The sequence below is a fragment of the Rattus norvegicus genome, chromosome 13, assembly GCF_021556685.1.
Source record: "Rattus norvegicus strain SHRSP/BbbUtx chromosome 13, alternate assembly SHRSP_T2T, whole genome shotgun sequence".
NCBI classification, from domain to species: domain Eukaryota; kingdom Metazoa; phylum Chordata; class Mammalia; order Rodentia; family Muridae; genus Rattus; species Rattus norvegicus.
Window position 1 is genome coordinate 103,053,506 of NC_141546.1, and position 14,620 is coordinate 103,068,125.

The window sequence follows — 14,620 nt, forward strand, 5'->3', positions numbered from 1 at the left end:
CAGACATACATACACATACACACATATACTCATACATACACATACATATACATTCACACACATATACACAAAAATTGATATATACATACATATACACCCACAGTCACACACACATACACACATACACACACACACACACACACACACATTCATATATACAACTGAAATGTATCAGCCAGAAGTCTACTGTATCAGGATTTGTAGCCCCACTTCGTGGGATAATGGAGTCTTGAGTGCTGTATCCTCTGCAGGACTCCCTCAGACTCATGACCGCTCAGATGGCAACACTTTGCTAGTATGTGTTGCCCTAGATCATGTCTGCCTTCTGTGAGATGCATTGAAATATTCTACATCAACACTGACTCCAAAGCTTCAGAACCTCTGAGCATTTTCCCCCACCCCGTTTCAGGTAGCTGTCATTCCCCACAGAAGAGAGCAATAAAGGACATTTTGTGTGTAAAATGTAGTAAAATTAGTAGAATCCCTTTTGTAAAAATGATTTTGAAGTCTGCAAAGGCATTGCTATCCAGCCACCACAGGTAAAACTGAGCTGTAATTATGATGTCCTGGTGTGGAGATTAGACACCGCCACGATTATCTCTGGTGTATAGTGCTGTTTGAATGAAGCATTCATGGTCTTATGCATCTACTCAGGGCAATTATTTAGCATCATATTAAATATTAAACAGTAATTAAAAGCTCTTCAGGTATTCTCCACCGCTAATCTACATGCTATGTGAGTTGGCTTTTATCTCAGGACATTTAAAAAGCCCACGTTGGCGAGGAGCCCTGCATTTTGTCAGATTCCTCTTTATGTGACCGCAACACAAGTATCAAAATCATTCCCATCTTACCCCTCTTCGAGCCCTGATATCTAAAAGGATTTCTAGAGAAAATGGCTCCCAGATGTCAAGGTGACACCCTATCTAGAGAAAATAAATACATACGAAAACTAAGTGGTAATCCTAGGAAGGACACATAGGGGTGTATAGAGGAGTGGAGTCCTCTCCGTCCTGTTAGCTGACGTGGCGACCCTGGGGATCTATAAGAGAGTATCATAGCTGTAGCAGTTGATTTCCTGTCCTTTTTGTTTCTGTGGGTTTTAAATCATATTAATAATTACTAGACACAATGAAAATTAGTATGTCCATCTTCATGCACACCAGCTGGTCAGTAAGTAGGAAGCAGTTTAACAGTCTTCTAGAACCGGAAAGAAAGCGCCCCTGACTTTGTTTGTTTGACGTTGTTGTTGCCTTTAGGAGAGAGTCTCATGTAACCCACTGTGGACTAGAACTCATTACATCATTAAGGATCATCTTAGACTCCCGATCTTCCTCCCACGTGCTAGAACGACAAGCTTGTGCCACCGCAGAGAACTTGTTTTGTTTGTTCAAGACAGGGTCTCATGTCACCTGGGCTGGCCTTGAATTTCTGCTCCTCCTTCCTCCTCCTCCTCCTCTATGCAGGAATTAAAAGCTTGCACGGCTCTGCTCAGTCAGGAACTGCCAGGGCTAGGCCTCCAGTCATTCTAGGCAAGCATTCGACCAAGGGAGTCACGACCCTCACTTGACCTAGGACTTTAAAACTACCCACAGCTACTCCAGAAATCCCTTCCCTGTGAATCAAAACTGACCCGACAGCTTCCTTTAGAAATCTGACCTGGCATGCACACACAGTGGTGGACTGCTCCCCGATCAACTGGCAATGCTAGCCCAGTAGAGACGTGTAAGACAGAAGAGAGAACACAGGAGAGACAAGGTGTGGAGGGAAGAGAATAAAAGAAGTCTGTAGTGGGTACATTTCGAACTGTGATAAAATACTGAGTCAAAAACAGCTTAACCGGGGAAGGGCACATGGGGGTTCCCAGATGAGTCACTTCTTCTCAGTGGGGAAGTCAGAGTGGCAGGAGTTTAGGGCAGCTGGTCACATGACATCCAACATCAAATAGCAGGTTGGGATGGGTACTGGGGCTCAACTCACCTCCTCCACTTTGTTGAGTCTAGGAAATGGTATAGCCAGCCGGCTCTTGTTTCTGGGTCTTCCCACCTCAATGACCATAACCAAGGTGACCTCCCACACAGGCATGCCCTTGCCCAGAGGGTAATTATCTCTCACAGGTGTCCCCAGAGGCTCTTCACTTGGGTGTTTCCAGATCCCGTGAGCTGACAGTTCACACTAACAATCACTGAGTCACAGAGGAAATGGAAAACCTAATGAAGGCGGCCAAAATGCAGATCAGGGAACAAGCAAGAGCAGAACAGGGACTAACGGAGACAAAGGAGAAAGAGATAACTGGATCCAAGGGCAGTAAGGGGGGGCAACAGGTAGCTGGAGGGACTGTTGGGGTGTCGGGAAGCCAGCTGGGCACACGAAGAGAGCAGCAAGCACTCACTGGCAGCTGAGACAGTCCACGCTAACCATGGCCTTTGCCTCAAAAGGCTCTGCTATGGAAATCTAACCTTTCCAAGCAGTAGATACCTGTTACAGCAAAACATAATTGATTACTAGAGCTTGACTGGGGAGTGATAAGGTGTCTCTGTGATGGATAATCTAGTGTGTAGGGGGGTTAACTTTGCCCCCCAGAGGTCTTTGTGTGAAGTAAGGGTCCCTTTTCAAGATGTCAGGTATCAGGTGAGAAGATTCATTACCACAGAGACCGGAACATGGCAGTGCCCCTTCATAATCAGAAAACATTCCCAGGGAATGGCCTGGCCCTGTCTGCACAGTAGGAGGCGTCTGGGTTGCGTGCAAAGCTGTGTGAAGCACCTTTCACAGTACCTGGGTTTCTATGCTGCAGAGCAGACCAAGACGTTCCTACTTCATACATCTATCTTTCAGCAAGAACTGACCACTCACCAGACAGATGGAGGTCTTTCCCAGGAGTTTAAAACTTTTAGAAGATTGAAAACGTTCAACACTTTCCATAAAAATATGATGACTTTATCATCTAAAAAGCTAATGTCATACAAATAAATGTAAATTCTTTTCTTTTTCTTCTGAAAACAAGTAGCCTTTTAAAACCTTGACCCAGACAGAATTAAGAGTCACCTGTGATCCTCCATTGTTTCCTCTAGGTATGAAGTGCGTGTCCAAGCCTGCACGGCCCTCGGATGTACCTCCAGTGAGTGGACACCTACCCAAACCTCAGAGATCCCACCTCTGCTGCAGCCAGCCCCACATCTGGAGGTGCAGACAGCTGCAGGGGGATTTCAGCCCATAGTAGCCGTGTGGTGGGCAGGGCCCCTCCAGCCACACGGAAAAATCGTACGCTTTGAATTGTACAGAAGACAGACCGCGTCCTGGCCTGGCACGTCCAGTCCGCTGTTAATCTATAATGGCAGCTTAAGCTCCTTCACGGATCGAGAACTACTACCTTTCACGGAGTACGAATACCAGGTATGAACTCTGTATGTCTTACAAAATTCAAGCTAGGATGGTGCGCACCCCTCAGAGAGCCCTTCTACAGTGCTCCTTGCAATTCCAAAAGCCGCTTAAAGAGATGTGGTTTCACAGAGAAGGTTGTAACACCCTTTAAATCTTTCTAAGCGGCTGGTGAGTGGAGGAAGGCTATCATTTACCCTCTTCATTTTCCCGGTCCTCGGTCCCGATGCTTGGCTTTTCTGTAGGTTGCAGATGGATTGTTTGTTGGGGGTAGCTTTTCTCCTGTCAGCTCCCTTCCACCTGTGTTGCCTTGCTCGTACTCATTCCTCAAACCATCCTGAGGAAAATAACCCATGGGTCTAACAAAACAAAGTGAAGCAGAGTGTAGACCTCACAGGTCTCAGTGCTCAAGGAAGAGTGTAGAGAGGAATTGGAAGGCTGTAACTAATCTGCCTGTGGAAACGAAGTCAGTTAAAAGCCAATCTACCCCTCAGTTGGTTGTTTAGAAGACATCGCACATCCCTTAAAAGTCTGAGAATTAGGAATGATATCCGGAGTATTTGGCGATCTCTGAGATGTTTGTGAGGCCATTGGATCTGCATGCATTATTCCTGCAGCAGCACGGCCATTTCCTAAGGAAGATGGATCTGATGCATCTCACCGTCTCCCAGACTACGGATATACACAGGGCTGCACTCAGACACACACTCCCCTAACACTTGGTTTTACCCAGCAACTTGGAATCTTCAAAGGCAGAAGTCAGAAACCCTGGTAGAATTACCCTCAGCTCAGACTCAAGGTCTCTCTTCTGCAGTTCCCAAGCACTGTTCTCCCACTGTTCTCTCAGTTTCGTAGGACCCCATAGTGTCTCCTCTACTTAAGCCAGACTTAGTTTCTCAAGTTTGCAGTTCAAAGAAGATTGCTGGTGGAGAGGCCCCGAAGGTCAGGCAAACACCGAGAAGAATCTTCAGATAAGAAAGACCAAGCCTGAAAAACTTGTCCGAAGGTCTGTAGCTCCATTGGCAGAGTCTCTGCCCAGCAAGCAAGACTCCCCAAGTTCTGACCCAGCACTGCAGTAACACAGCATGGCGACCCTTGCCAGCAATCCCAACACTCCAGAGGGTAAGGCAGGAGAATCACATCAGAAATAACAATAAAAATTACCAGCACTCCGACAGATACAAAGAAGTGTGATGATTTGATTAGAAGTAACATTTTACGTACAAAATAGAGCATCGCAAGACAACATTGGACTCACACAAGTTGCCTGAAGAAGTTAGCATCGAAATACAAATCGACTCTTGAAATAAATCCAAATCGATTGTTTGTAATTACAAATTTAAAAACTCTCTTAAAAGCAAGAGTGTCCCCTTGGTTGGGTGCCAACTATTTGGTTGCGAGACCTAATCTGAATGGATGGGAGGGCTATTTATAGTATTTATTTATTTATCCCATTTACATATAAATGTTTCCACAGAAAGAGTTTTATGATAAGATAGCCATCTAGATAATGCTGACGCAGCTACAGAGCAAACTAGAGATATGCTTTGCTACATCTTGTTTTCAATTATTTGATGTCTCTGTGTGTGTGTGTGTGTGTGTGTGTGTGTGTGTGTGTAACATGTGAGTGCAAGTACATGTGGAGGCCAATAGAGGGCGTTTGATCCACTTCAGCTGTAGTTGCAGGCACTTTGTAAGCTGTTCAGTGTAGATATTATGAATAAACTCGGGCCCACTGCAAGTGCTTCAACCACGCTTGACTTCTGAGACCTCTCTTCAGCCTCCAAAGTAAATTGAAAGCAGAACAAACTGAAAGGTTTAGGATAGGATTTTGGCCTGTATCAAAGGACAAATACCTATTGTCTCCACTCTCAGAAGCAGAATACCATTAGAAATGCCAGGTCCTGCGTGGCTCTCCTTTTGCTTTTTTCCCATTAGCTTCATGAAAAGGCGCAAAGTTGTCAACGAGCCCTTGGTTCTCAAGCACCTGGTCCTAAGCAGTTGAAAGGGGCGAGGGCTTTTTGGATGTCAGTAAACACTCTGAGACCCTGAATATAAACTGCTGATCACGTCTTGCTCAGAGTGGCTCTCACTGGGGTGAAGCAGGACCAGACATCTATAGAAGTCTCAGCTCTTTAAGGCATTTAGGTTCCAAGCATGCGTTGGATCTCTAGTTAGGGCTCTTACCAGGAGTGAAGGAGGATCAAAGGACGCTTGCCAGAGGATGAGGACTCACATGATGCTATTGCTTTTGTAACTATTCCTGCTAGCTCTGAGTCCTCGTCATCTTCTCCTACACTTCACCAACACTGCTGGCATCACGAGTGTGAGCTATCACATCCGACTTATTCTAGGTTGTTTTAGAGGCAGAGTCTCACTGCAGCCTTGGGTGGCCTAGAACTCAAATGTAGATCAGGTCAGCCTTGAACTCAGGGACTTCCTTCCTTCTGCCCCATCTTTGTCTGCATCACCAAGTGCTGACATTAAAGTGAGCACCATAAAGGACATCCCACCTTAGTCTTCTTAAAGAAAAGCCCTACTGTTTACCTGTAGGGGAGAAATGAGGTCAGGAGTTACTACAGAACTTCCTGTCTCAATCAATCAAACTGTGTTTTCCTTGTAAACTTATTCATTCATCCCCTGTCATTGTCATATGGTTTTGGTGTGTTCCTCTGGATTTTGGAAGTAAGAGTTAGTCTTGAGTAAAATAATATGTTGAGAAAAGTTGAGTCATTTCCATTTCAACACAGCTCCTGGGAGTCTGAGATTCTACAGAGTTGAGCACTGAAAGATAAGTTGTAAAACAAACAAACAAACAAACAAACAAAAAAGCAGGTAAGATATAAAACCTGAACGAAGGTGATAGGAAATACCTGTGTGTATTTCACAAGGATGTGCAGATGGCTTTGTTGAACAATGCATGCTGAGTCCTATTAGAAATCCAGTGGTCCTCATGAGTACGGAATAAAGGGCTGCCTGCTGGAATCTGATTCTTAACCCCACCTGCCTCCCCGCTGAATGGAATCTTTCCAGGAAGAGACTTTCCCTTAAACACTGCTGTTAGGCAGAGCCACGGGGTACCTCCATGCCCTAGCTGTTTCCCCCTAGAATATTTTCTGCTTTGAACACTTCCCAATTGGACTGTGCTGACCTACTCTTTATACTGCAAACTTCTCTCAGAAATTCCTTGATGGAGGAGTAAGCTACTTAGGACAGTGGTCTTCCACAGGCTTCGGGGAAAGTCTGGTGTGACTCTCTGCTGAGCTGTCCAAGGCTTGTGCAGAGTTGAGGGCGGAACCCAGGGTCTCGCACATGCAAACTGAGCAAGCCTTCTACTCTGAGCTTTGCCCCCAGCCCTGTGCTTTAGCTTTTACCTCAGGGAGAGACGTCTGGCTAATGAGCAGCTCCAGGTAATTCTGCATTCATATTCATACTCTTGCTTAAGGCAATGACTCACCATGGAGTTGCTGGGGCCTGCCAGGGCTCCCCTTCACTGACTCTCGCTGACAGGGACTTAATTAGCTCTCCTGAAACTTCCCCACACTGACAGATTTTTGCAATAAGCACCCCCCAACACACTCACAAGCTTCTGGTGCCTAGTGACTGGACGAATGAGAATCTATAGCCCAACCATACAGGAGGCTCTCTAACTCACTGAAGTGAGGCTCTGGTCTTGGGACTAAAGCTGAGGGAGCCAGGGTAGGCAGGAGGCTGCTGCTTTCTGACCAGCATTAGTGAGCCAGTCGTGGACTGTACCAATCTCTAATGAAGAGCACAAGTGATTCTGAAGAGGGAGGGGGCTCTTCCAAGTCCATCCTTGCCTGTCCTCGACTGGGTCGCTCACACAAGGCTCACCCCAGCCCCCACCCTGCCCCCATCACAGAAAGTCTGGATGTACTTTCCTGTGACAGATACTTGTCTCCTCTGGCCTGCATTCTGATGTTGTTGCTGTACCCGACCCCTTCCTAAGCATTTCCAGCATCACTTCGAGCAGCCTTTTACCAAGCATGTATTCTGTTTGGTTTTGGACTTGCATTTAATGAGGTGTTAATCTCGCTAACGTATTTCTGCCCAGCATGGAGGCTTTTGTTTGGTGAGTTTCTCCCACAAGGACTCAGCTCCCTCCACCTCATTTCCCACGGCTCAAGACTTTAAATGATTTATTGATATTGTCTTCCTCAGCCTGCCCATGGTTCTGATTCAGCAGAGCCTGTGCGCGAGGATGAAACTCCATGGGCCACATCCCACTCGGCCTTTGTTACTTCATTCCCAGGGGAGACTCTGGCCTCCCTCAGGGCTCTGTTCTTAAACCAGCGTCATTGCCGGTCTTTCACATTGCCTTCCAGACGGTTACACAGGCAACTAATAAACAAGCAAGCTTCCACATGAACACAGGCAGAGCCAGACCTACAGTTCACTTGAGAGAAAACTGAGCCTTCTGTTGTTTGTTGGAAATAAAACACTAAACAAACACCCTAGAATTTCCTTCGTTCCGCTGAATGGGATGTCCCCGCCCTGACAGTCCTGCCTTTGTGGATGACAAGTGGCATTGCGTCCACAGACAACAAGCAGAAGGTAACAATGAATTCTGGCCCTCAGCTCACTTTCTCCTTACTGTTCAGTCTAGTTCACGCAGCTCACGGAATGGTGCCACCCACATTTACAGTGACTCCTCGCCCCTCGGCTAACAATCTAAATATCTCAAAGGCGTGCTCAGGGATTTGTGTCTGTGTTGGTACTGAATCCCTTCAAGGCAGCAGCAATGAGTGCTAGCATCGGGCTCTTCAAGTCACCCAATGTTACCTTGGCCACGATGTACACCCAGCTACCAGGTTAAAAACCACGGCCTCCACCGCAACATAAAGTCTGATTAGTAAGGGCTGGGGCTATGTCTCAGTGACAGAGAACTTGCTCAGCATTCACTGGCTCCTGAGTATACTCACTGAGTGTGCTAGAAGGAAACTCACTGAGTGTGCTAGAAGGAAACTCACTGAGTGTACTAGAAGGAAACTCACTGAGTGTGCTAGAAGGAAACTCACTGAGTGTGCTAGAAGGAAACTCGCTGAGTGTGCTAGAAGGAAACTCGCTGAGTGTGCTAGAAGGAAACTCACTGAGTGTGCTAGAAGGAAACTCACTGAGTGTGCTAGAAGGAAACTCGCTGAGTGTGCTAGAAGGAAACTCACTGAGTGTGCTAGAAGGAAACTCGCTGAGTGTGCTAGAAGGAAACTCGCTGAGTGTGCTAGAAGGAAACTCGCTGAGTGTGCTAGAAGGAAACTCACTGAGTGTGCTAGAAGGAAACTCACTGAGTGTACTAGAAGGAAACTCACTGAGTGTGCTAGAAGGAAACTCACTGAGTTTGCTAGAAGGAAACTCACTGAGTTTGCTAGAAGGAAACTCACTGAGTGTACTAGAAGGAAACTCACTGAGTGTGCTAGAAGGAAACTCACTGAGTTTGCTAGAAGGAAACTCACTGAGTGTACTAGAAGGAAACTCACTGAGTGTACTAGAAGGAAACTCACTGAGTGTGCTAGAAGGAAACTCACTGAGTGTACTAGAAGGAAACTCACTGAGTGTGCTAGAAGGAAACTCACTGAGTGTGCTAGAAGGAAACTCACTGAGTGTGCTAGAAGGAAACTCACTGAGTGTACTAGAAGGAAACTCACTGAGTGTACTAGAAGGAAACTCACTGAGTGTGCTAGAAGGAAACTCGCTGAGTGTACTAGAAGGAAACTCACTGAGTGTACTAGAAGGAAATTAGTTATTAAGACCAAGAAGCCTGTATATAATCTATCTATAAACATTTTTTAAGCCTGAATATACATATTTAAGAGATCTGAGGTTACAGCAGACTCAGCAGAAGAGGCCTCTCTCCTTCAGAGACAGCTGTTTCCACCCCAAGGTCTCATGGCCACACTTGTTCTGCCACAGGTACACGGTGCTCCACACACAGAGCATATCTCCATGTTAAAGAGCTGCCTGGATGAAACCGCTCCACTGAGAAGCAAGGAGGCAATACAAGAGGGGAGGAAGGAAGGGAAACAAGATGGGGGAGGGAGAGGGGGAGGGAGAGAGGGAAGGAGAGCGAACCCCATTGCATTGACTTCCTTGGTTGAATCCTTCCTGGGTTAGAGGATCACCCAGCAGGCTTTTGTTTGCCACTCTCTGATGACTGAAAAGCCACTGAGAAAACTTGAAGGTTGTACTGGATTGAATCAAGCCAAAGGTGTAGTTCTACTAGACTCTAAACAAGTACCTTAGTCAAATGAAGTCGTCAGATCCACAGGTGGGAACAAAAGGTAAGATTGTAAGGAAATCCAATGCCCTCAACTGCAGCCTTTGAGAAGATATGTAGCTCATCCATTGACTTATCTGTCCGTTGATATATCTGATCGTTAAGTTGCCCATAAGCATCTAGATAACTGTACAGTTCTTCCCTTGATGCCTGTAGACATATTTGTAATAGAAACTAGAAATAAGATTCTGTTTCTGATGGACCCATTGACTTGTTCCAATATTTCTTTTGCTTATGCTTGGTGACTTTTTCGAGAAATTGCAATTGATAATAAGACAAATTAGAAAATGTTATCCAATGGACAATTTTTAGAGCAGTAGTGTGTGTGTGTGTGTGTGTGTGTGTGTTGTGTGCATGTGTGCTGCACATGCACACCAGTTGCACAAGCATGTGTCTTTATACAGAGACCTGAGTAGCGTATCTGTTGTCTTCCTTTGTTGCTCTCCAACTTACTGCCTTAAGTCAAGGTCTCTCACTGAACCTAAATTGAACTATTGATGATAGATGACTAGCTGTCAAGATCTACCTGTCTTTCCCCTTGATGCTAAGATTATAGGAATAGGCAACTTCACTCAGTTATTTTATGTGAGTCCTGGGGATTTGAACTCAGGTCCTTGTACTTGCACAAAAATACTCTTACCCATCGAGCCATCTGCCTAGCTCAAAAAGAAAAAAAAGTATGTGTGAAAGCCAGGCTGTTATTCTTAATCCTCAAAGTTCAAGAGTAAAGAAAGATACAGAAAGAGATATAGATTGAATTTAGAATGCTATAAGGGTTTTAAAAACGTTTATTGATCCATAGCAAGTAGCTAGAATGCAGAAGTGAGTCATGGGTTGTGCACAGCCTTGCCATATCCTCCCACGTCTTCCCCTGTGAACAATATGATGATGATTGATGCTAGTTTTTGATGTTTGCTATGTGCTAAGGAAGAAATATGTGAAGAACTTCACATGTATTAGCTCATTTGTCCTAGTTTTCTTGTTGTTGCTCTCACAAACACTATGACAAAGCAACCTGAGGGAAAGGGTTTGTTTGGATTATAGCTCACATTCCATCATTGAGGGGAGTCAAGGCAGGAACTCCAGCAGAAAACCGTGGAGCACAGCTGCTTGTTGGGCCACACAGCCTCATGCCCAGCTAGATTTCCTAGAACCACCTGCCCAGGGAATGGTGCTACCCACAGTGGGCTCCCCCTCCCCCACATACATCAATTAAAAACCAGGATAATCTCCCATAGACATGTCCACAGACTAATGTGATCTTTGCAAGTCCTCAGTCAAGGCTTTCCTTCCAGATGCCCCTAGGCTGTGTCAAGCTAACAACGAAAGCTATTTAGGACCTTGGAGTAGTCCCATATGGTGGGTATTGTTGCTTCTTTTGCATTATCAGGAACCTAAGTGACTCAGCCAATTACCCAGTTGAAGAAAGGAGAAGAACAACCAGATCCTGACTCTCTGACTCACTGTCCCCACTTTTTTGTATTGTCCTACCATAGCATAGCTTCATCACGCCATCCCTGTGAGAAGCACAGATGGGATCCAATAAAACTTACCGGTTCTTTAGCAAGTGATTTATATTCATGAACCTGTTGTTGTTGTTGTTGCTGCTGTTGCTGTTGTTGTTGTTGTTTCTACTGTTTTCTGGTGTGCTGGTTAGTTTTTACAACTTGATATAAACAACAGTCTTCTGGGAAGAGGGAAGCTTAATTGAGAAAATGTCTCCATCAGACTGGCCTATAGGAAAGTCTATGAGGCATTTCCTTGATGTGGGGAGAAGGGCAGCTTACGGTAGGTGGCACTGTCCCTGAGCATGTGGTCCTGCATAAGATGGGTGAGTACGCTATGGAGAACAAGCCAGTAAGCAGCATTTCTCCACGATCTCTGCTTCAGTTCCTGCCTCCAGGCTCCTGTCTTACCTTTACTCAGTGATGGACTATGACATGGAAATGTAGGCCAAATAAATCCTGTCTTAGTTACTTTTCATTGCTGTGACAAAACACCATGACCAAGGCAACTTATGAAAGAGAGTTTAATTTGGGGATCAGTGTTCCAGAGGGGTAAAGTCCAAATTGACAGGAAGTATGGTGGCAGGCAGGTATACATGGCACAGTAGTAGTAGCTGAGAGCTCACATTTGATCCAAAGAACAAGGCAGAGAGGCTGGAAATGGCAAGGGCTTTTGAAATCTCAAAGCTTACTTCTCAGTGATACTCATCCTCCAACAAGGCCACACCTCCTCATCTGTTCCCAACAGTTCCAACAACTGGGGACCAAGTACACAAGTGTAGAGCTTGTGGTCATTCTCATTCAAATTAGCACAAACTCTTTCTTCCCAAGTTGGTTTTGGTCAGTGTTATTTATCATAACAGAAAAGCAGACTAGCACATATGTAAAATGGAGTTAGTAAACTGATTTCAGTAAGAATACTCAGTAGAGTGGAGTTAAAGGCTAGCACATTGGCAGCTACACAAAATATTGAAATTTAACATTACATGCACAGGAGGATTCAATATCCACAACCTCATAAAGAGAAAAATCAGAGTAGGGGACTGTTCTTGAGATCCTGTGAATACAGACTCCACTCTACTTCTGTGAGGAGCACCTCCTTGATAGCTCACCTCTGCCTGCATCTGCTTGGCCTCCTGCCCTTATCAGTAAGCCAAGGTTCTACATAGGTCATCTTCACACAGGCTCTTCCTTTGAGATCTCTTCCTCTACATCTTCACATGGTGGCTTCTGCCTACTGCATCCAGCTTGAGTATCCTCCTGAAGATCCTTCTGGGCAAACTGACCTCTTTCCTATGTGCTGTATGAAAATGCATACGCACATGTGTGCATGTATGTGTGTGCACACACACATTCACCATGCACATATATAACTTTTCATATTCTGTACTATCAGTTCCTTTCTAGTTAGAATCATTACCCATTTCTTTCTGTTCTGGTGGATGGCCTCTTCTTGCTAGTTTGTTTGCTCAGTCCTTGGTTACTGTTGTATGCCAGGTTGGAAATCAGTGTCTGACAAATAGATTTGACTTGATCAATATCTGTTAAATTCATGGATAATTAATTATCTTACCTAGTATCCTAGTTAGCACTAACTGTCTACTTGACACAGCCTGTAATCACATGAAAAGGAGGCTCAGTGACTCAGTTATTCAGTTACTGTTATTATCAGGTTGGTCTGTCGGCATGTCTGTCAGGGATTGTCCTGACTGATAACTGCTGTGGGAGGGCCCAGTCCACTGTGGAAGGTACTATCCCTAGTCAGGTGTATAAGAAAGTTAGCGAAGTGTGATCCCACGAGAGAGTCAGAAAGTGACCCAGCAATCAGCATTCCCCTACGATTTTTGCATCATGCTCCAGCTTGAGTTGTGGCCCCAATGCCCCTCAATGATGGACAGTAACTTGAATATCTAAGACAAATAAGCCCTTTCCTCCCTGGTTTGCATTTGTTCTGGGTGTTTTATCAAAGCATCTGGACTCAAACTATAATACCCAGTAAAGCCTACCTTCCCTGGAGATCACACTCCTGCCCTGCTCTACCCACTCACTGTAGAGACTCCATAGTTTCAAGGCCTCACCAGTTAGAGTCCAGCTGTCATTTTATTCAACATGATGAAATCTTGACTCAAAATGCAGAGGTGAAGCTTGAAACCACTTCCCTCTTTTGACTCAATCCAAAGCCTAATCGTGACATGATGCCACCCACATTTAGGGTGGGTCTTCCCACCTAACCATGACTGAGGCAGTACTTACTCCCTCACAGGCATACTCAGGGGCCAGCCCAACCCGGACAACCCCTCACTGAGGCTGATTCCCTGGTCAATCTAGATCCTGTGAAACTGACAGGTAAAATTTACCCTTGTAGAATCATGTGGGAAGGAGCACTGAGTCTGGGCTCATATTACATATTTCTAATGGAAAGCCTGCCCTACAGTTAGCAAATTGCATCAACCTCTGTGCACTTCAGGTCCCTCCGGAAGTGGGGTTTTAATGCCAGCTGAGTGGCACTGTTGGAATGATTAAATACCTTCATTAAATGATTCAATACAAGAGGCATGACCAACCTCTTGACATTGCAGCCTGATGTTCTCCTCTCTTCTACAAAGCTCATACTGGAGAACAACACAATCCAGTTACAACAGCAACAAAAATCTCACTGTTCAGGGCTGGAGAGGTGGCTCAGCAGTTAAGAGCACTGACTGCTCTTCCAGAGGTCCTGAGTTCAATTCCCAGCAACCACATGGTAACTCACAACCATCTGTAATTGGATCCGATGCCCTCTTCTGGTGTGTCCGAAGATAGCAACAGTGTACTCATATAACTAAAATAAATAAATCGGGCTGGAGAGACGGCTCAGCGGTTAAGAGCAGTGACTGCTCTTCCAGAGGTCCTGAGTTCAAATCCCAGCAACCACATGGTGGCTCACAACCATCTGTAATGAGATCTGATGCCCTCTTCTGGTGTGTCTGAAGACAGCTACAGTGTACTTATATATAATAAATAAATTTAAAAAAAACATTTAAAATAAATAAATCTAACTATGTTTTCAGGAAGTTTATAGTTGTATGTCAGGCAATTTCCCTCTCGAGGAAGGGACAGCTCCATGGGTCAGACACACCCGACAGCACATGTAACAGGCTAGCTAAAGGGCAAAGGTAACTGTCTCCTTCTCCTGTGCACTCCCTCTGAGACCTGGATGAAATTGAGTTCCTGTTTCCTCCAAAGCAGGACAGAGGCAAGCAGCACGCAGTAAACTCCGAAGCCTCACTCTTATGGAACATGGATTCAGGTTAATTCACGGCTTCTCACCACATTTAAGCCAGTTCTCCCACCTCATAGTCATGGTCCATCTGCCAAGCAGTCCCAAGCAGTGCAGCAGCAGCCACCATAGCAAGAACACTAGACAGCCATTTCTAACAGGGGAAACGGCTCCTAACTTCTT

At 45.3% G+C, this 14,620-nt stretch overlaps 1 protein-coding gene across 1 annotated transcript in view; it reads left to right on the forward strand.

The window, feature by feature from the left end:
• The window catches only part of Ush2a (usherin), a 666,484-nt gene that overhangs the window by 623,490 nt on the left and 28,374 nt on the right, over positions 1–14,620 (forward strand). The window contains exon 63 of the mRNA NM_001302219.1: positions 3,075–3,396. Coding sequence (NP_001289148.1) covers positions 3,075–3,396 — 322 coding nt within the window. The remainder of the gene's footprint in view (positions 1–3,074; positions 3,397–14,620) is intronic.